The sequence below is a fragment of the Brienomyrus brachyistius genome, unplaced genomic scaffold, assembly GCF_023856365.1.
Source record: "Brienomyrus brachyistius isolate T26 unplaced genomic scaffold, BBRACH_0.4 scaffold57, whole genome shotgun sequence".
In the NCBI taxonomy this organism is placed as follows: domain Eukaryota; kingdom Metazoa; phylum Chordata; class Actinopteri; order Osteoglossiformes; family Mormyridae; genus Brienomyrus; species Brienomyrus brachyistius.
This window is the reverse complement of record NW_026042332.1, coordinates 41,871-64,551: the sequence shown is the minus strand read 5'-3', so window position 1 is coordinate 64,551 and position 22,681 is coordinate 41,871. Positions and strand designations below refer to the sequence as shown.

The window sequence follows — 22,681 nt, the reverse complement described above, 5'->3', positions numbered from 1 at the left end:
AGTTTGGTCAGATGAGAGCTCTGGGAATGCGCCGGTGGGAGAGTCTACCCGGAGGCACTCAGAGGCCGAGGAGCACATGCTCCGCAACAGTCCCCGCCTGCAAAAGATCACTGTCACGTTCTTCAGGCACCAATAGGCACAATAGGAGCTTCATCACTCCAGTGATGAAACACGACACATTGACACTGGTAGAGGATAACCCTTCCTTGTGTTCCCCCTGTCAAAATTGTCTGACGCCCTGTGTTTTGTCTAGGTGTGCAAGCACGTGGTCTTTCAGAGTGCTAATAGTTTTATCAGAGATTACTGACTGCCGTCCCTTATACCAAACCACTGCTCAGTCAGGAAGGTCTTTATGTGCCAAGCAAATTAAACAAACAAGAGATCTGTCTTTCTGGCTGTGTCCCGATATAACATGTAATGTGCAAGATTATTTGCAAGTATGTACACATGAAAATTTTATACGTACCTTTAACAGTAGCCTGTGTATTGAAAGTCAGAAGCAGCCCGGGGAGGGATAGAGGGTAAATAATTAATCAAATAAACAAACGAGTAGTGAATATTAGTAAATGGGCAAAGCTAGAGGGATGAAGGATTCCAGTCATCGTTCCCATTTGGAGGCCCGTGCTGTACCACATGGCAGACATCTGCCATGGGCAGTAGGGATGACAGGTGTCACTAAACTCTGAGCACTTCAGCGGGCACACACCCCCTCCCCCCCCAAGCCCCCAACAACACAGAGTTGCGGCCCATTTGAAGGACCTCGGGACTCATTTAGCATATTTCGAAAAGGTGAGGAATGTTTTAAGTCCCTCTCACACCCACCCACCCACTGATTGAGCTGTCAGAGCTGAATCTGGGGGAGTCTGTCGAAGAAACCAAATCAGCCGAGAGAGTTAGTTGAGTGGCTGAATAGTTTTGAGGATAATGAAGCAGGGAAGATATGCGTCACTAATGCCCGGAGTGTGGCGGCCCGCTCAGAGGGGAGACCCTAAAGAGGCTGGGGTTCCAGTAGAGGTAGGCAGTGATTAGGCTGCGATGCCTAATTCTCATTCCTTTAATATGCTAATTTTAGGTATGCAGAGATCTGCTGCTTTTATTTAAGAAATATGTCCTCGGGCGATAGGGATGTGCTTGGGGGAGATTTCTGTTTTAGTGTGAAATAAATAGTTGTTAAAAGGATCACATGAGTTTGTGTCTTAGAAGATGAAAAGCTAATTGACATGAATTATTTATGGTGATGCGATATTTTATAGAAATCAAACAGTGGAGAAAATAAAACAAAGTTCAAACATTCCGTCTGAAAAGCGCATGCCATTATAAAGAGCCGTGGAATATTCATAAGAATTGCTCTCATCTGGATTATTAATGCTGTTTGTGACACTTGTCCAAAGGTCACTGAACTGTAATTACCAAACCATTGCCATAGGAATATTCATGTGAGGTTGGAATATATTACGGATTACAGTTACACATGGAAAACTGACAGCAGCCAGAACAGGAATGAGCAGCAGACTAAGCAGCAGGCTGGTAAAACAGCACTGTTACACTATTATGATACTTACGGTAATCATGGCTCACTCTATAAAGTGTTCTCGCAGTACTTCGGGCCCAGTCTTCCTGTGAGCTGAAGTGAAGATGTATCATTGGGTGCATTACATCATCATTCAGCAGTCCTGAATGTCATTTGTTTTCTGTGATAATTCTGAAGTGGAAGTCATGGTGAACCTACAGCCATTGTCCGGTAGAAGAAAAGAGATGTTGAATTTGGTAGGTGTCTCACCTGTTTCAAACCTATTTACCCTTAAGAAAGTCCCTATCATTAGCCCCTCATGGAATGAACTCTTTTTTGGCCTCGTTATGGTATTTATTTGGATTGTGTGAGGTTCAGCAGGTTAGAACTCAGTGCCTTTGATCAGTAGGTTGCTGGATCAAATCCCAGGGTCAGTTGAGTGGTTTTACCATTGGGCCCCTGAGCACAGCCCTTATCCTCCAGTTTCCCAAGGAACCTGTTGACCCTGCTTTGGATAAAAGCGTCGACTAAATAAACGTGATGTAATAACAAGTCCATTTTCCATTTTATCCCAAAGGCTGATCTGCAGCTGGCAGCTGCCAGGCTTGGTGATGGCTGAGGCCCGATGCGTCTGGGAAGTGACATCATCTGCACTGCCCTGCCAGGAAGTCTTTTGCTAGTGAAAGACACCAATAGTGGTACGGTTTGCAGGAGGGTGGTGTGTGGTTAAGCGGGTTAGGCCTGTGATCGGAAGGTTGCTGCTTTGAATCCCATGGTCACTGTAGCAGCCACATCCCCACTGACCCTGTGCTCTGACCCCAAGTTTTGTACTTTTCTGTCGCATAGCATGATGGGAAATGTGAAAACAAATGCATTCCAATGTACCTTTATTTGTACAAATGGCAGTTAAAAAGCATGGTGGGTCATGGATGTGAGCTTGCCGTGCGTGAATCCCCACCCTTGTTCCTTGTGCCGCTTCCCTACTGGTCGAGCACTCCCCTCGGGTGAATTCTTCAGCCCGTGCTGAGCCCGAGCCTCCACTGAAGGTCCCCCGGCTTCAGGGTGCTTTGCCACCTGTGTTGTTGTCACATGCCTGTTTCTTGACGGCTGCCATGTGGCGGGGATCCCCGGAGCGTGGGAGCGTGCTGTCACTGTGACCTTCTCCCCCGCCTCCGCTTTCAGAGCCGTACAGTATCGACGAGCTGAAGATCTGCTCTCGGATGATACAGTGGGGGTTGTTCGAGTCGCCTGCTTCTGCATCACTGGTGCTGATGCATGGGGGAGTTCCCAAGGCTACCATACTTTCCTAAAATATCGAATGAAAACTGCATGTTGACATAATATTTTCTGAGAGATCTTAAAGGGCAGCTATGATTTGGCAATCTTCTGAACAGAGCTGGGTATTTTTGGTTTGCGGGTGATTTTCTGTTTTCTTTTGTTATTTTAAGGCTATTTTAAGCAGCATCACCGTTCAGTTGTGTCCGTTCTTGTGGCCCACCTTAGTTTGCCTGTAATTTTATAAAAAATCTTTGCTGATTTCCGGTAGATTGCAGTTGTTTAGGGTGCATGTGTATCACATATCACAAAAAAAGAGCTTCCCATTCACATGCAGCATCTAGACCGTTTTATAGAGTATAACTGGGTTTTAAAGTGATTAAAAACAAGAGTGAATCACCATAAACATTTTGTCAGTTTAACAATACAATTTGTACTTTGGCAAAGACCATCTGAAGAGGTAGTACTTATTTGTTTTTACTTTGACTGCTTTAGAAGCTGCTTTTAATAAAAAAAAAATGCAGAAACTGCATTTGGTGACACAGTAGGCATGTGGTGAGTTTGAGCTCATCTGAATGCCTGCACTTGTTGACTCACTGATTATCAATTCAGTAAGAAAGGAATGTGTCCTGCAAATGACGTAAAAATGGTGCAAAGGCATCAGTGCAAGAATTATTGATTATGCTTACGGTCGAAGCGGCTTGATATATCTACTCATTTGCTAACTTAGTCCCCAGTTAAGTAAAAATGTGCTTCAGATTTGTTGTCTGTCAGTCAGTGCCCCGACTGAGGAACTAACCTTGCTGATGACAGTTTGTGAGGGTTTAACACTCTGATCCCTGCTTCTTCTTTTAGCTGTAATTTTGCTAGCAAATGGGAGGGTGGGGGTTGTCATCCTTCTCCTTTTATCTGCATTCCCCTCTTTGACTTTTTGAGAAAGCAAGATTAACCAATGCTTGGAGAAATTGGGGGTTAAGGGCCTTGCTCAAAGGCTTGACGCAGAAATCACTTTGACGACCCTCAGATTCGAACCTGCGACCTTCTGATGACTGGCACAGTGCCCTAACGTGCTGATTCGCACAACACCCTTCATAATGGTCTGCTTTCTTTCTACCTAGGACTTGACCCTGTTACCTCCAGTTCACAGGCCCGGTCCCTTAACTTTCCATCTTCCTTCTCAGATCTGACTCGCCCTTGAGGTCGGAGCCCAAGCTTCAGTTTCTCCGAGCCACGGCTGAAGATCCACCATGAGCATCCTCCTGGTGGAGCCCTTCTATGGGGGCTCCCACAAGCAGCTGGTCGACCTCCTGCAGGAAGAGCTGTCCGATTGCGTCCTGCACACGCTGCCTGCCAAGAAGTGGCACTGGCGCGCGCGGACGGCAGCGGTGCATTTCATGCAGGCCATCCCGGCCAGCACCACATACAGGTGAGCGTGCCTATCCAACGCCATCCGCCCACTGCTGCGGCCTTCCCTGCCGTCAGCCGGCCCACGGCAAGATGCCTTTGCTCGATTACCGAGAAACAGCGGGTGAGGCTGAGGCTTTGGCAAATGCGGGGAAACCCCAGCGACTGCAAGGCTCTGACTCAGCCATCCTTATTTGTCAAGTTGCTGTCTGTCTGATAAGTGTTTTCACTCTGCTGGTTATTGATCATGGGTCAAGCCGCTGCGCTCACTGTACACCATACGCACGCACCCTCTCGGCGCCCATCGCCGCCCTGCTCCGTCCTTTCACGGGAACGCAGTGAGCCTCGACCCTCATTTGGTGTGAGTTAGGCTCAGTGGCTCCAAGACCGTCCACCTGTCCCAACTCCTCAGATCCTTTCAGAGTAACCGGAATGAGGTCACGCTGCTTGCACAGACATGCCACGCTGCAGGATGGTAATAAGGATGGTCTGTGCGCCACCCCCCACTTTATCCACCCCCCAACTCCTGTTCCCTGTGAGAACCCCCCCCCCCATCATTGTTATTAAAATAAAAATGAAAAACCAGTGAGACCAATTTGGTTTTCCCTGAAGCTGTTTAGCATTCAGAGAAATACACCAAGTGGAATTAAAGTTAAAAAAAAATTAAAAATAAAAGTTTGTGAGTGATAAACTCATCAGGAAGGTTCCCCTGGGATTATGTTATGGCGAATTCAGGAGTTTATTTCTGTGAAGTAAATAGAGTGACTTTGGCCTGATTTTTATTGCGAGTGTTTTAAATATTTGCTCACAGACAGCATGAGAGTTACATGCCTGTGGAGTCTGTGAAAGTGCTTCTACATTGTGAACATTTCTGGGTTTCATTCTCTGATGTGTCGTTGAATAGTCCTGCACCCCTTTTCGGGGCTGCCCTGCCCCCCTGTCCTGTATTTCCTGTACAGGAAGAGAGTTGTCGGCTATGCAGGGATGTGGCTCTGCACCGAATTAACATCTGTGTGACCTCACGGTCCACTCAGCTAGCCGAACAGAGCGCCCCCTGCAGCCAGGTAACGTTCCACAGCCCTGCAAGCCTCAGATGTCGGGATGTGGCCCTTCACAAGATTGTGTGCTTTTCTCTGAAAATTCCTAAATCGCATCAAAGCCTAATGAAGCATATTCTCGCCGAGCCCGGCATTCACGCACCTTCCGGCCGCCGTGCATCCGCCGCGCTTGCCAGCTCTTCTCGGTATTCCCGAGTGGGAGAGCCGGTCGTGCATGACACGGTAAACTTTCATCGACAGGCAAGCGGACATTAGGGCTGCAGTTCCACAGAGCGGGGGGGGGGGGGGGGGGGGGGAGGCTTTCCTTTCTCATCATCCGAGACAGAATATAGCGCAAGGGGAAAATTCAGACGTTTGAATCTCGTCGCAAAGTGTGTTAAAATGGAAAACAGAAGCATTATATCACCTCCGAGATATGAAAACTGAAAACTCTCAGTTATATTCTGATCACTGCGGTGACGACTGCTGATGCACGGCAGCCGTCGAGAGGCAGCATTACTGTAAATGTCAGTGGAAACGTCCCGTAGTCGAGAGCAGGGTGCTGGCTGTGTGTCGGCGTGGACATCACCACTGCTATCGTAGCCCACCCCTTGCCCCCTGTCGCTCCTTTACCTGCCTTGTGGGCAATTCTGCTTCCTTCTGAGCTAAACCTGGACAAGACAAAAAGTCGACGTTCATTTGTTTCTGAGCTGCCTGCGATGTTAGAGGCCGGTTAGCTATAGTAAATTGGCCGGTCGCTATAGATATAAGGACAGCTTTAGACGAAATGAAGTGCCGAGGAGTGGTGAGAACATTGAATATGGAGGTCTGCCTGCGCCTGCCCCACTGGGACACCCCGTACCACACTGAGTCTCAGGGGGCAGTTACTGAAAGACCTGCTACAGGCCATAAAAAAAGTTGTTTCTTTTTGTTGTTTAGTTAGCATGTTTCACTCAAAGCTGTTAATTCCTTTTTTTTTTTTACACATACAAAGGGAAATGCAGTCGGATGAATAAACACATAGCAGTTTACGGGAAATGCTGTTTGTGAAGGTCTGGATCGGCGGTCTGATGAAGGAGCGTTTCGAGAGGAGCAAAGTCAAGGATGGTGGGGAAAACCCGCACATTATTTCAGTGAGGCGTGGGGAGACCTGCACGCGGATTTAGTCCAACGCGGAGGTAGCGCTGACCTAGAAAGCCGCGGCCGAGAGCAGCCCGCTTAAGGCAGCATCCCACCTTCCAGAAGCACAAGAAAGAGAGAAGTTTCTGGGTGTGGGTCGCTTACAGGAACCCAGGGAATAGACGAGGCCCAGAGAGCCAGCCTCCCACACGCGGTGCTGGCTTGCCACTGGCGGCCGCTTCTGTACCCACACGTCTGCCTCAGATCCTCGCCGCTGCCCCCCGAAGCCAGCGGGCGATAATTACCGCGCACAAATCCACCCGTATCATGTCAACACGCCGGCGTGTTTACCGGGGACTCTCCACGCCGGCGCCATGTTTACCCCTGTCGAGCCACGCGGGAATCGCTCGCGCTTGTTTGTCCTATCTGTTCCAGAAGCTTCTCCACGTGCGAACATGGGGTCCGATGCGCCCTCCCCGGTTGTGGGATACTCCCAGCAATCTGTCACACACTGCTGCCCTAAATAAATCAGGATGCTGGTCCGGGATGTAGGCTGCGTGCTGGGTGTCCGGTGCCAATGTCCTCAGAACACCAGTCTGGATGGGTCTGTTAAGGGCTTTTGTTGTAGTATTTCCTGCATCAAGGAGTAACATTTCAGCTTAAGGTATAATGTCATTTTGTGCATTTTTGGAGCAAAGATGCATTAATCATTAACATGCAATGAGGGATCAAGCAGGGAACAGGGTGGTCAGTTTCAGTGTAACTGTTAGGGGAACAGGTCCGGGGGGCGGTCACCCTGATGGAAACATCATTTCATATCCTTCATTAAGGCATTTACAAACATTGCTGATTTTCTGTGCACGTTTGAAATCCATGGTGGCCAAGACTGAATTAGTGTAACTTTTTTATTTTTTTTCTCTCTAAAACCCAGATTTCCTTTGCAAATGATACTAAATTATATATATTTAAACCATGCCCCTTGGCTATGGCTTGCCCTGAAATGTCGTTAATAAGGATCCGAGTGTTAATGGCTGGTATAGCTCCAGTTTTAAATTAGAAATAACCCAGAACACTTCTTGACTTATAGAAAAGGTTAGAATTAAGTACAATGAATTAATCTCAATTTCCCGCTGGTGTGTACGAATCCAGGGACCAGCTGATCGACCCGGTTGGAGGAAGGGAGCCAGTGGGCATCGTACGTGCCGGGGGCTGGGGTGGGGGGCCACTCTGAGAGCCTTGTTTTCTGGGGTAGAGCATTGGAGATACCGCTCGCGACCTGCAGGGTGGCGCCGTTTATAAGAACCAAGATAAGTGTGGTGGGTGAAGGATCAGAGGATGATGACTTAGCAACTTGGCACTGCAAGCAACAGGCCCTAAATGGGACAGGTCAGATGGCGGCACACAAAGGGGAGACAGCAGCGTGCAAGTTTGAGGTCACAGGCCAGCTCCTTTGTAAAATGGTGCTGTGAGGGCGCACAGTACATAAATTGCAGTGGCGTGGGTGTGATGTTGGCTGCCTCCTGACTCTTAATTCTTTTATCTTTCCTGTGACACATTGCCCCAGTTAATCAATTTAAAATGTTCATCATCACTGAAATGGCACCGCACAGCCCTCTGTCTTCATCGCATGCAACGTAACGGTCGCTAAGTCATCTTCCCCTGATCTTTCACTTGCTAGACTTGTCTAGGTGACACCCCACTGCCTCTGAATGGCACCGCCCTGGAGGTCACACGCGGTATTTCCAGCATCCCCACCCCAGCCCCTGGCACGCAGGGTGCCCATGGACTTCTCCTGCCAGGAGCGGGAGCATAACCGGAAGCAGAAAGATACGGGCATGGTTCGGGATGCCAGTCCTGGAAGTGCCGGCGGGTCCCGATGATTCTGCAGAGAGGGATGAGCTGGAGGCCGTCATGGCAGGAGGAGATTTTGGGACGTTTCTTGGAGGCTTTCTCATCAGATTTTACCGCTTCTGACGGAGCATAGTATCCCAGTATTTGTGCCTTCTGTTGTTGGCAGTGTTGCTTAAATGGTTGAGTTTTATTTTTGTCTTGCTGTGAAAGACTTTAAAGCAGCCAGCATAAACTCCTCTCCCGCGTCTCCCATTCAGCCATTTCCCCATCTCCATGCGCTCGAAGGTACAGCCTTTGTTCTCAACAATCGGCCGGGCCAAAGATCTCAAAGACGTCAGGCTCTCATATCAGACGAGCCACAGAAACATCTTTTTTGATTTTCTTTCCGCGGCGCTCTCCCAGGGCCGCGGCTTTAATCTGATTAAAATCACTAACGCTGATGGCTATCAGTTCTGTTCACGCGGCATTGATCTGCTTTTCATTTGCCGAGGAAGGAGGGGGGTTCGTTTGTTACCCACTTGGAAGCACTTAAAAAGGCCATCCCCTGAAAGCTCGCAGGTGTGGGGTCTCCGGGGCAGAGCTTAGCAGCAGCAGTGCGGCTTGGGACGCAACACATCTAAGATCGAGGCGCTTAAAGCTTATTGAGGGTCCATAGCATGGGTCAACCCATTAGGGGTCATCGGCGCCACCTAGAGCCCATCTTCTGAGGCAGCAGGTCTTTCTGACAACGTAGCACCAGAGGTGAAGCTTACCAGGGCAGCGGGGGGGGGGTGGCACTGATGGGCCACCTCCACCATTTGGCCAGAGTTTAGACTCCCACGGCCTGCAGGAAGGTGGGGAGTCTGCGTGAGACGTTCATGTCTTCAGGTCCAAGCGCTCCTTGAAGTCAGACCTTAGCATACCGGCGTGCAGAGCACTCCCAGCTGCTCCACACCCGAGCTGCACAGGATGTCCCTAAGACTATTCTTGGCAAGGAAAGGTAAAAATAGAGAACTTCCATCTGGTTCGAGTCAAAGCGCCGTTTGGCTCGGGGGGTTGGCGTCTTTGTTCACGGTCCCGCAGGCGGGGAGGGCGAGCATGCTCCTCTGGGCGGGCGGGCGGACAGCAGCGTGATTGTGCAGGGGGCCGGGGCTGGGTGGGCTGGCCACATTAAAGGCGTTGGGGCGGCAATGGATGAGCAGGGCTGAGGGGGGTCTTCAAAGCCTCACGAATCCCCCGCCTCTCCCACTTCACAGGCACGGGGCTGTGTGTTTTATTAGCAGGCCGTGTGGCTTTCAGCGATTCCATGGAGCTGCCGTGTAGCGGCAGAGGTGAGGCGAACTGTTAAAACCATCTCGAGGAACATACGACATACGAGTACCTGGGAAACGGGTGGTGGGCTCCCCAGGGCCGCCCGAGGTCACGCTGCTTTTAATTAAGGAGCGTGACAGAGACAGAACGAGCCAGAATGTTATTAACCTGCTGCTCAAAAACTTGCCTTGCTAAAAATGCTAAGGAGAACGCGGAAAGTGCCGGACTCAGGTGTCCCGCATTGCGACTGTCCTGACCCGAGCCAAGCTGTCGTGACGTTCTGTGGAAGATTTATATTATTGTTTACAGGAATCGGCAAACTTCAGCTGCGGGAGGAATATTCTGGCATTCCTTCCCGCTCGTGGTAATACTCTTAAAATAACGGAGCAGAACATGAAAACACTCAATTATCTTAGCATTATTTGGGCTTTTAATGCTCCATTTTCATCCTTTGTGACACAAAAGTTCACCCGCGTTTCAGAGGGCGATTAGCATATTATTATGATGTAAATAGTGCCCATCATTCCGCTACACGCTAAAAATATAAAGCTGTCTCTCACTCACTTCCCCTTTCAGAAAATTATGATTTAACTGTAATGATGTCTCCAAAACAGACTTCCACTTGGCTTTTGAAGACTTCTGAAGGTTTGAATGTGATTGGCTCCGGCCCAGAACACAATTCAGCATAAATCTTTGTCAATCCAGATTCACTGTTCCATATTATTGTACTAACACACAGTAAAATATGCTGTGCCTTAATGAAAATGCAGTAATTGACTCTGTGGAGGGACTTTATCATCCGTTCTGGCTTGATTTGAGGACATAATCTGCTTTGGCTGGTTCCTGCCCCTTTACTGGTGGGGATGGGTGTTAATAGCCCCCCTCCCTCACCACCACCACAGGCATTAATGCCCATCTAATGTGCTTGTAATGATAATGTTTGAAAGTCGGCGTTTTATTGTCGCAATGCAAAAGAGTTGACGAATCTTAAACCCTTATTATGACAAAATAATTAGTATCTGTTTATATTTTTGCATGTTGACCGTGGTGTTAGCACAGCGCTAAGCTTGTTAAGCCGCGCCGTTGGCGTCGTCGCTCTCGTTCCCCTGAGGGGGGGCAAAGGGGTCATTACCTGGTAATTGATTGTCATTGATTGCGGGTTTCCGTGGTGACACCCGTATCGCTCGCACTGACCGCGGCCTGCTAAATGTAGCGCCGTGTACTTCCCGACGCCCGCCTTAACGCTCTTATCTCTTCCTTAATGTCCTTTGTATAGTTTAACGTTATAAATCAGGTCAACCTTTTTAAGACTTATGAAGAAAAAAAATTAATGGTATGCTATTTTTACACAGGAGATATTCTGTTAATTAGGTATGACCTTAGTCAGTCAAAGGCGGATCGTCAACAAACTCTCAGCCTTCGCCCCGTTGCTTGTTCCGGTTTCGGGGACGTGGCGGCAGCTCAGCCACACGGTCAGCATGAGTGTCAGTGTCATGGAGGCAGCGACACGGACCTCGACATTGCTGGGTTCTGAAATGTGCCTCGTTAATCAGATGTGTTTCACGTTTATCTGTAAATTGTGGTCCACAAAGAGGTTATGCAAGGAAGGATTTTGTATAATCCTTTGTACTCTGTTCATGTAACAGTAAAGCTTTCAATCTTGAGTCATTGTTTCTGGGGTCGACCAACCAAAGAGGTTCTCCCAGAGTCAGCCATCTCACTGTGGGGGATGTTCGAGACGTCGTATACGATGCATAGAGCCTCAACACCCAGGCAACAGCGACAGAGCCAGAGCTACAGCACCCAGGCAGTGGAAACTGAATCAGGGACCCGGCACTCAGGCAGCGGGGAGGCGAGTCAGAGCCCAGAAATCCAGACAGTAGTGACAGAGTCGGAGTCTCAATACCCAGGCAGTGGGGAGGCGAGTCAAAGCCTCAGTGTCCAGGCAGCAGGGTCCGAATTAGGACCCCGACACCCAGGCAACGGGGATGCAAGTCAGAGCCCCGACATTCAGACAGTGGGGAGGCGAGTCAAAGCCCCGACATTCAGACAGCGGGGAGGCGAGTCAAAGCCCCGACATTCAGACAGCGGGGAGGCGAGTCAGAGCCCCGACATTCAGACAGCGGGGAGGCGATTCAGAGACCCGGCATCCAGACAGCGGGGAGGCGAGTCAGAGCCCCGACATACAGACAGCGGGGAGGCGAGTCAAAGCCTCAATACCCAGGTAGTGGGGAGGCGAGTCAAACCCTCAGTACCCAGGCAGCAGGGTCCGAATTAGGATCCCGACACCCAGGTCCCAAATACTCCCATGCAAGACATTTTCTGACAAACACCTCAACGCTATCCTGTCATGTCTCAGTTTAGTTTGAAAATTCCATTCATCCACCCCACCGCACTTTGACAGCCGAATGTGCTCTCTTGTGACCTGTCAGTTAACCTACCCACCTTGGTGACCTGCACACACCTATGTACACCTATGCCCCTCACATCCCGAGCGTTTACGTTATATCTCACTGGTGGTGCTGTGAGGCTTCTGCGTGTTTAAACTCATAATTGTTCCTCGAATCTTTCATTGCAGAGGGAATGTATGTGTGTTTTACTTTCCAGGAAGGGTGGGGGGACGCACATTCCTCCTTTGATATGGGAAGGAAGGCCTGGACACCAAGGGGCCCCTGAAGGGTCTGAGAAACAACGAGGCCCCACTGAGCCTGAAAGAAGAGCAAAACACAGGCTGGGGCCCGTTACTGACATCAAACCAGAGCTAGCCTAGATCCTGTGCTAGGGGGTGCTGGTCTGGGGTTGTCTCAGGAGGCTCTCTACACTGGCCCTGTTCTTTGGGGGGGGGGGGTGCTGGTCTGGGGGTGTCCTGGGAGGCTGTTTGTACTGGCGCTTCTGTTTCCTCAGAGTGATCTTCTCCAGCTCCGTGCTCAACTTGGCCGAGCTGATCGCCCTGCGACCCGACCTCCGCCATCTACGGAAGGTGCTGTACTTCCACGAGAACCAGTTGGTCTACCCGGTCCGGAAGTGCCAGGACCGTGACTTCCAGTTCGGCTATAACCAGATCCTCTCATGGTACCACTGCCGCCGGTCACCTCACCACTAACTCTCTGAAAATATAAAACATTAACGCCCCTTAGACTCCATCACGACAGTGCGTGGTTCAGCAGGTTAAGCCGCTACACTTCCGATCGGAACGTTACCGGTTCAGATCTCAGAGTCGGCAGAGTGATGTCACCGCTGGGCTCCTGAGCGAGACCCTTTACCCCAGTTACTCCAGGAACTGTCTGCCACTGCTTATTCAATTGTAAATCACTTTGATAACACATACTAAATAAATGTAAATCCATCATAATCTTTGGTCTAGTCCCCTCACCTGCATCATGTGTAACAGGTGAGGGATCTCCATTCATTGTGCACAGTGCTTTCTATGGTCGCCTCCACTATTCTTGTTTGCTTAAAGGTGTATGATTGTGGTTAATTGTGTCTTTCAGCCAGCATTTGTACTCTTATATGAGCTCAGAATCGAAGGAGCAGAATATTATGGATGCAGTGTTTTCCTTGGATTGTGTTGCAGTTCTGTTGACATCTTTATCGCAGATTAAGCTGTTGTGTGTTTCGCTTCATTTATTTACGGGTAACATTTGCCTGACATCCCCTTTCATAGGTATGGCTTTATAGCTTTTTTCGCCCTTTTTGTGCTGAATGCCGGCAGGTGTCCTCTCCCCTGTTATGGCGGGCTCAGGTGGAAATGCTTGTAAATCAATGAATGGTTGTAAGACGGTGACGACCCCACCTGACAGAGGTGTGGATTCCGAGGGCAGCTCGTCCGGCTGCATTCTTCCACAATGCGCCGCTGTAACTAATCGCAATGATAGTAAACGAATGTGCAAGGAGACGGCCACTTCAAACTGTAATCGTTTATTAGTGTTTACATGAGGAATTCAGATTTTCCAAATTGAAGTTGGCCTTATGAATGAAACTTTAGGAGTGTTTCGCTGGCAAAATTGGCAAAATGTTTCTTTGCTCAAATCTTTATTTATCTGTGCATTGTAATTAAAGATAGGCATTTTTAAAATGTAGCGAGTGCGTCCCTGCTGCGGAGGATATTGTATGGTGCAAGGGCACAAGATAATTCTAGTTAGCTTGATGAGGGTAGCTAAAAGTGTCTGTTTTGAGGTTGTCAGTAATCACACATTATTAACATCTGTTTAGTATGTGCTTCTATTCAAATCATCATTCTTTTTGGAGCACTTTGGTATTAAGGGCCTCGTCAACCCTGGGATTTGAACTACTGACATTCTGATCACAGACATAGCACCTAGGGTAGCCCCTTAGTGGCACCCTATATCCTGCTGGCTGTGGTGTTTATATTCCCTCTATATGACCTGCCGGATGCCAAACTACTGGGTATACTTACTTAGCCTGAATTAATGTGGGGTATAACCGGATGGTTGTGGGTTCGAATCCGGTGACTGGCAGATTAATGCTCTCACCTTTGTGCCCTTCAGCAAGGCCCGCCTGCCGTGCTGTTCGCAGGGTTTCCGGAAACTTCCTGACCCTGCTCTCTGACCCTGAGCTGTCCTCACACGTATACCGCTTTGGACAAAAGCATCTGCTGAATATGTAAATGTAATATTTCTAAAAGAGTACCCAAATGAATAAACGAGTCTTAGCAGCGTCCTCCTTGTTGTCAGAATTATAATTATTATTTGTTCCAGGTCGCTTGCTGTTATTTCAGTACTTAATCCACCCCAGGGTAAAACCTCACCACCTGTCCTGAGAAGGTGAGCAGAGCACTGGGGTGGGGCTCCTGCGGCGGCTCTACTCTGCCAAGCCCAGCTAATTACGCTCATCAAAGACCAAACTTCTCTGTCTTAATGAGCCCCCCAATCTTTGAATGCCACTCTGTAGTTTATAATTGAAAAACCGGAAGCTTCCGCAGAACGGCTTTGCAGGCGCTCCACTGCTCCGCGGCTAAATCTGTTTTAAACGTCTGTTTTTATAAATACGCCGCGCCGCCTTGTACATTTCCCCGCTGAAAAACCTTGTGATAAACGCCAGCGTGGGGCTGTAGCTGACGCCATGTTGGCATTTTCTATCTCGTGTTTAATTTGCCCAGATTAGCTTGCCGTGCTTTTGTGCCGTTAATCCTGTGCTTTGCTTCTCCCCCGTTCCCGCAGCCTGGTGGCAGATGTCGTGCTCTTTAACTCGTCCTTCAACATGGAGTCCTTCCTCACCTCCATCCCCACATTCCTGAAGCTGATGCCCGACCACCGGCCCGCAGGCCTGGATGCCCTCATTCGCCGAAAATGCCGCGTCTTCTACTTCCCCCTCCGGTTCCCTGACGTCAGCAGGTCGGTCCTTTTCATCATTGCAATGGTAGACAGACCGCATGTTGATTGTTAGGATGTCCTGTTTGTGATCAGTAGGACACCGGTTCAGATCCCTGGGTCAGCAGACTGACTTCGCTGTTAGGTCCCTGAGCAAGGCGCTTAAAGGCCAGTTGTTCCTGCAACTGGCTGATCCTGCTTCCTTGAAAAATGTTGTTTTGTATGAATGTGATTTTCCAAGCTCTTCCTGTCGCTTTTACGGATGCTGGGTTTCAGAGTCCCGTACATGATCCTGACTTGTGTTTGCAAGGCCTGTATTATTTTTTCTATTTCAGGTTCACTGTACACGTCAGTTTCCTCTAATGTTAATCTCACACACGTTTTGAGCAAAGAACTCAGAAAAAGTCGCGATGCTTATGTCACTCGAAAATCGGTTTTGGTTTTATTTCTCCGGTAAGAAAAAAGGAGACGACGAAAGCAGGCTTCTCTGCCTCTTCTCTGCCGCTTCTTTCGCCCTTAGAAGCACCCTGGGAACTTTTCTATGCTTCCGTATCATATTACAGACAGACGCCACAATTTCCTCCAACCTGATGACATCACAGCATCAGTAGTGAACTGAATAAATGATTTCCATCTCATAGCTGAACCACCGTGTGAAACTATTTTCAAGGAGAGGAATGAAAAGATGGTATCGGTTTGAATTTGACACATTTTTCCCACCAGTTCTTTTTTTTTTTTAAAAAAAAAAAAACATTTTCACCTTTTTAACATTTAAAGAAATCCCTGCTCTTTACTGTTCATACCTTCCAATGTCTGTCTCTGGAAACACAAGTAACTTAGACTCAGGAAAGACGCCTTCAACTTCACTCATTTCATCCATTTTTGCCGACTGTCACTGTGTCATAAATATTTCACCATTCTGGCTGTTCTGGTTTGTGAATCTCTGCAGATTTGCGTCTGCCTCTGTGAAATTCATGCTGAATGTCTGATAGTGAAGTTGATATCTAATGTTTATGGCCTGAAAACTTGATAAGTTCAAGAGGGAAGCTGTGTGTTGTAGTCGATACTCAGTGAAGATTTTGATTGAAGGTATTTTCTGGAAATAGTGCCTCGACTAGCTGGCTTAGCGTGCGTGCGTGCGTGTGTGCGTGCGTTTGTGTGTGTGCTTCCTTTAAGGACATGAGTTCAGGTTCGAGGTTCAGGTTTGTAAGTGTCTTGTCTGCAGTGATCCCAGGCTCACTTTCAATCAGTAACGCGCCTTATCCAAGGCAAACTCACAGAGTGTAAGTGATCATTTCCACGGCTGATAATCATTTAACACGCCTGCGGAATTTGGGAAAAAAAAGCTCTCCTGTTTTGTCCAGTCTGTAGGAGGAAAAACAAAAAGCACTAAAGTAAAAAAAAAAAAACCAAGGTTATTAATAATTTTCGTCACTTTTAAGTTTGCATTCATCTGTCGCTCGCTTTCCCAAACGCTCATGTGGACGTGACAGTTGTCACCCGCCTCCATCTTTTAGCATTTTTTGTTTGACGGTTATGTAAAGAAAATTACGTGTAAACGGTATGACAGAAACAAAGGGACAGTTAGTAGGTTGTCGTCGTTTCAGGATGAAGATGATTACGAGTGCCGCTTCCTGAATGCACACACGCCGGTAGCTGTTCTGAAAATGCTTCCCTACTGTGTAAGCTCGAGATGGCCTGAAGTGGATTCTCTGATGGACGACAAACACACTGCAGGGTCACTGCAGGGTCACTGCAGTGCACAGTCGCCGGTACAGTGGCTACAATCGCTAACTCATTAGGTTTAGCGACTGTGACGTTCCCCTGCCTCCCTATGCTTACGGCTGGACAGATACGTATTTAAAATGTTGTCTGCGTGCATAAATAAGTCCAGGCCGGGACAGCCATGTGACATGATCAAAAGCACACGCTGGTAAGTTGGTGAAACTTAATGGTGCCTGAATACAGGTTATTGATTGGGAACATCAAGCCCATTAAGGTTAATAAAGAGGCAGCATTAGCTTTTCAATCTACGGCACACTTAGAAAGTTCAAAGCCACCCAGAACTAGTATCATTTTTCTGAAATGCTCCATTTCCCCAGGGGCCTAGAAAATATTCTTTTGAAAAGAGTGTAGTATTTGCACAAGAGGGACCGCATTAAAACTGCTTAAACAGTAATTTAGTGCTTTGCCATCTCGTCATGTCACGTCCGTGAACGTGTTTCTTCAGTGGTGTTGATGTTCCGCACTTACTCTTGGAGAAGCCCTCGGCTTCAGGAAGCTCGTTTATCAATCGATGAGCGAGACATTGACGAGTCATAATTTAATGGGGTTTGACTGGGGCAGCCAGAAGCTGCAGACATAGACTGTACATACATTTATCACCCAGGAGCTCCGGAGATTTGAAGCCAGGGCCAGATGCGGATAACGCAGGTATAGGAATGACGGGGAACAGCAGAGAGGTCCCGGACGTCTCAGGATAGACTGGGAGGGATGTCAACGTGTCACAAAGCTTATGGTGAAATGCAGCGCCTTCTATGGAGCCCCTTTATAATAACCAGATTTGTCTGAATTACAAATGATACACATACTCTCCCTGTCAGTATTTTCTTTGCAAACTCACCATCTCTCATGGGAAAGTTGATTGTTAGCAGAACTTTTAAACAAAATCAAAATTTTTTATTTGCTGCTTGCATAAGTGTTCCAGCCCTATATATTAGTGTTTGGTGGAGCCACCATTTGCTGCAGCATTATGGAGTATCTGCAGCATTAAGTAGCCACCAGGTTTTTTTTCACTATACTGGAGTAATTTTGCCCATTTTTCATGGTAAACTTGCTCCAGGTTCTTTGGGTCAGGTTGGGATTCAGACGTGGACGTTGATTTGCTTCTGATCACTCCTGTATTGCTCTGGCTGTGTGAATGTGTCCTCCATATCATCACATTACTGCGTGTGATGCGTGTGTGTGCCATGTGTGTACCGTGTGCGTATTGTATGTGTGCTGTGTGTGTACCATGTGCGTATTGTATGTGTACCATGTGCGTACCGTGTGTGTACCATGTGCGTATCGTGTGTGTACCATGTGCGTATCGTGTGTGTATCATATGTGTTCCGTGTGTGTACCGTGTGTGTATTGTATGTGTACCGTGTGTGTACCGTGTACATTCCATGTGTGTACCATGTGCGTATCGTGTGTGTACCATGTGCAGTTTGAACTGGGCCAGCCGCTGGCTCTGGGAGTGTCAGCGTCGCACATGATTGATACCGTTTCGTTATTTTTTTATTTTGTCAAGTGTGAACAGGCCTCTGAGTCGCTAAAAGAGCCAGGCGGTGTCTTGAAGATGACAGGTCCCTAGATATGCTGTAAGACATGGAGCGAAGCCTTTCCAGAGCATTCTGTGAGGGAAGGGCGAACACGCAGCCCGAATAAAGCAAGCTCACATTCACACCAGAAGGCTGCTTGTTCCAAAGGTTCCTGCCACCTCTCCTGCAGATTGTCTGACACGATTGTGATAAAGATCCGGTAACTTCGAAGCGCGTGAGTCCGGTACAGAAATGTGGCCCAGGGGGAAGGTGGGTGTGAAAATGAGAAATGTGTGTGCGCCCTGCAGGCAGCAGAACATCGCACAGGGGGCGCAGAGAGGTGCAGCTCCGAGCCCCTGTATTCATTCATTAATTTTTGTCAGGCCCGTGGCTCTCGGCAAATCTGGGGCTTTTCACGCGACGTCCACTAGGCCGAATGGGGCGAGGTCCAAACCCAGAGATGTTTTTAAACTCGATGCCCCCTCCCTAAGTGGGATTGTAACCTGAAAGCCCCATTGCTGGGGGGTGTGGCTTGTAAGCAGCATGTACCTGCTACATGCATCACTGGGGCTCTAACTCAGTTCTGAAATAGCTGAATCGTGTCAGCTGGCCTATTTAAAGCTGAGCACGGCCCATCATCCGGGGCATTGCTGGTTTGCCCGGCTGCCAATCCGAGGCTTGCTTCTTGCCCTTGATGGCCAGTCGCTCGCGTGCCCCCCATGCTGATCAACCCCATGTGACTGATGCACCGGAGGACTGCATGGAAAACAGCTGTAAACAGGCGCACTTTGTTTTATCCCCCACCCCCAGTCCAGTCCTTACTGTCTCGCAGAACCGAGACATCGTGACTTGACTGGTAGCAATTTCTGAGTAATTCATTCACGCAGAGCCGGGACTTCAGGCCTCACTCACTGTTCGTTTTTCATTCTCGTAGGCTGCCCTGACCAGTCATACAGTCCCTGCGCTGATCTGACACTCTCACAGATGCTGCTCTTGTCATTTTATCATTTATGTCAGTGTTTTCCAACCCGGTCTTCGGGGACCCACAGACAGTCCACATTTTTGCTCCCTCCCAGCTCCCTGGCAGACAGTCCACATTCTGGCAGGGAGCAAAAACATGGACTGTCTGCACATCCCCGAGGACCGGATTGGGAAACACTGATTTATGTACTTCCACTGTACAATACACACTCTGTAGGACACAGTTGCAGCGATGGCATCACAGAATCAGATAACCTTTGAAATGTAACTGAATTAGGTATTAACAGCATGATGGAGGTGTATATCCAAAAAGAGCTGTGCCTCGTATCAGTCTGTTTCGCCAGTATTTTCATGTGGAATCGATGTGCGTCGATTACGCCGGTCATTCTTTTCCCAGTGGAATGACGATGATTCATGTTAAAAATGAATGACAGACCTGGTGGGGTTTATAATTGTGTAAATAAGGCACAGGAACAAGGCCTGGGTGTCTGAAGAGGAATGCCCCCCCCCCCCCATCCGTCTGTCTGTCCTTTCAGCTTTATGAGCTCATAGTTTGCTGGTCTGCAGAAACTTCTGCACAGAATTTAATTACTTCTCAAACTTCAGTCAGAGATATGTATGTATGTGCTTTTGTTTAGTAAGGGAAAAGCCCCACAAGCAGCTGAGAAGATTTTTTTTTTTCTACCGCAGGATTAAAGAAACAGAGACAATAGCAGCGAGTCACAATTATAGGTCTGGGTTTTATTTTGTAGCTGCATTTGCCATTATAAATGTCCTATATGTCCAAGACGTGAAGGCGTCCGCGGTTATGGTATAGCCCTGCGCTGATGTTCATTATTTTTATTTTTAACTTTGCTATTCCGGCAACTTATTTAAATTTTAAATATTCTCTGCATAATCTTTAATCTCAAGATTTTTTTTTTGAGCTCCAGAGAGGGAAGAAGTAAAAGAAAGTGTAATTTTGGGGTGATTATGGGAGTTAAACGCGAGAAGGCCTGTCCCTTGTCGCAGTGTGCATTCCTGAGCATCTCTCTGTTTTCTCACATGAGCTTGTGAATTTGAGCTTGATTGGGGTTTGTGGTTCCGTCTAGTCGGGTCTGTCCCCTTCGGCAGGTATTCTTTTGGATCTTGCCCACGGGATGCTGCTTGATCCCATAGTGTCTCTAATCTGGATTTTAATCTGCCCTGAGGACTATGCAAAGAAAATTGAAGCTGTTTTATTTGCCTTTTGTACAGATACATCGGAGTGGGTTAGCTTTCACATATCCCATCATGCTCTCCTTTCTTTTAAAGACACATACACATATAGAGGTGAGAGTTACCCTGGTGTCAACTGCCCCTCTGATTGGACAATCTCACACGCCCATTTCGGCAGACTGCCCTTTTCACACCAATCGTGACAGAGCATTACAGCACCGACTCATCACTATCAAGAAATCAGGCGATATCTTCTGCGTTGGGGGCCGTGGCAGCCAGGGGCTGGCATGCTTTGCTGCAGACACTCCCACCCCATGTTCCTACCCCCCTTTCCCTTGTTGTGGCCTTGGCCTGCCCCACCCGCTGAAATTCGACGGAATTTTTTGATTAGTGGGGGCTGCGGGGGGGAAAGGAGGGGGGGGATGGGCGGTGATTATGACCAATAAAGTGAATTAGACCCAATGATTTTTGACTTTGAATTTTTGTGTTTAATCAAATTTAAGATAAAGTCATCAGTGAAATTGCCGTTGATTTATAAATAAGATAATTGGTGGCTTTGCTCCTAAGTACCTTTCGCTGGCGAGCAGTGCTGCTTTTTATTGCTTAGTCAAACCTCCTCATTCAATTTTAAAATTGCCTATTGAATGGCCGTCCTCCTTGGAGGGGCCGTCACTAATACCTCTGGGCGAGGCACTTCCTGGACGGCCGCGAATGCTCGCAGGCCGCCACTGTCTAGGCCCCGCCTGATTTATCATCGCCGGCCTCCTTAGAGAATATTTCACCAATCGCAGCTCTGCCTAAGCCGAATCGCTGGCCTTGCTGCTGTTCACACGTCTTCACTCCTGATAAGGGACGCCTCCTCGCCTGTATTCTACGCTATTCTCACTGAGCATCGTTGACAAAGGTGGCCCTGAGGTTTGCGTCATGTGGGTCACGCCATACGCACTTCCAGACCCTCTTCAGGTGCTTCAGCCCCTAGATTTTTAGTGTCAGCCCCTCTAAAAATAATTTTACTCAAACCATTTAGCGATTTGTCCCGTATTTTTCATAGTAAAATTTATCGTCAGGCACTCCCACCCCTGCTGGTAAAATTTAATGGTGGGGGGGGGGCGTCCCATATTCCTTCAGCGGGTTGAGCTCCCTAAGGGTCATATCCTAGAACCGCCCCAGGCTCACACTTGTGGGTCTCACCTGCTCTATAGGCAGCTTAGCTCTCGACTGGTAAAGTAAATTGGCACTAATTCAAGAACATCCGCGATACATAGAAGTTACGGAAGTGCTAATGCAAAAAGGCGACATAAGAACATTTACTTTATAATTTGATTTATTTTATGTGTTCAGTACTGTGTGTTATGAGTATATACTTGACTTCTGTGTTTTTTCGCTATAAGGTGTCTTGAATTGCATGGGCAGGTTAATTCTGGCTTACGTAAAATTTGACTTATGTAAAGGGTTTGTGTAACGGTTATGTATGTCAGGCCAAAGCTGCCTGCATTTGCTTATTGTCCTGGACGGGCCTGAGTCACATACAGGCTGTGGCAGTCTCTGTGATCATCTGGAGTCGCAGTGAATCCGTGGGGGACTGCTTACCCTGAACCTCGCCCTCCCCTAGGGACTCAACCACTCGTGGACCCCCAGCCCCTATCCCTTCATCTTCCCAGGCCCTCTTCCCTGCCCCACCACCCCCACCCCCCCAGCGGGCTGTCACCCCCCGCGTCACTCTCTGCCGCCGGGCCACATGGCATACGCGCGCTTGCGCGATTGTGAGTTAGCATCCATCTGTGCTCGCTCCTGCTGTCGGGGGAGGGAGAGAGAGCAGCGGAACTTTCCAGAAAAATGTGCCGATGCGAGTATAAGGTGCCAGCTGAACCGTCGGATCCGGCCTCGTGCTCGTCGTCTGTGTGCCGCACTCAGCCTTGCAGTGAGCTGCCGCTGGTTACTGGGGTGGTTTGCTGGTGGAGCCGTCTCCGTCGGCCGGTGTCTTTTCGGCGAATTTCATGGCTTCTCTCCCCACCAGAGCGCCGTCGGCATGTGTGTCGTGTGAACTCCCCTAATCTGTCAGCTGTGACTCCCCAAACACTCGTCTTTCACACAACCGGAGTTCTGGCAACTTCCGATAGCCTGCGTTCTGCACGTCTGAACTCCCGGATATTTTGGCTTGCCGACTTCTGAAGAGAACGCGGCCGCCATCTGGGATTCTCTTCCTTTCTTTTAACGGACCCCCCCCCCCCCCCGACTGCGGTGCGTATTCCACTCCTGTTATTCCTGTAAATCCGAGTCACACCTCTGCGGTCCCGCTCCGTCTGAGCCCTTCTGTGCCAGTGGGTGCTGGCCACCTGGAGTCCCCTACCCTCGCCCCCCCCCCCATATCCCATAGCATTAGCG

At 48.6% G+C, this 22,681-nt stretch overlaps 1 protein-coding gene across 3 annotated transcripts in view; it reads left to right on the top strand.

Annotated features, from left to right (window-relative positions):
- Positions 1-22,681, top strand: part of gtdc1 (glycosyltransferase-like domain containing 1) — a 57,253-nt gene that overhangs the window by 8,969 nt on the left and 25,603 nt on the right. For 2 of the 3 annotated variants that reach the window (XM_049001278.1, XM_049001280.1), the window contains exons 2-5: positions 2,088-2,208; positions 3,967-4,211; positions 12,391-12,558; positions 14,667-14,840. In XM_049001278.1, coding sequence (XP_048857235.1) covers positions 4,033-4,211; positions 12,391-12,558; positions 14,667-14,840 — 521 coding nt within the window. In that variant the 5' untranslated portion in view covers positions 2,088-2,208; positions 3,967-4,032. The remainder of the gene's footprint in view (positions 1-2,087; positions 2,209-3,966; positions 4,212-12,390; positions 12,559-14,666; positions 14,841-22,681) is intronic. The other variant, XM_049001279.1, reaches the window with a different exon arrangement.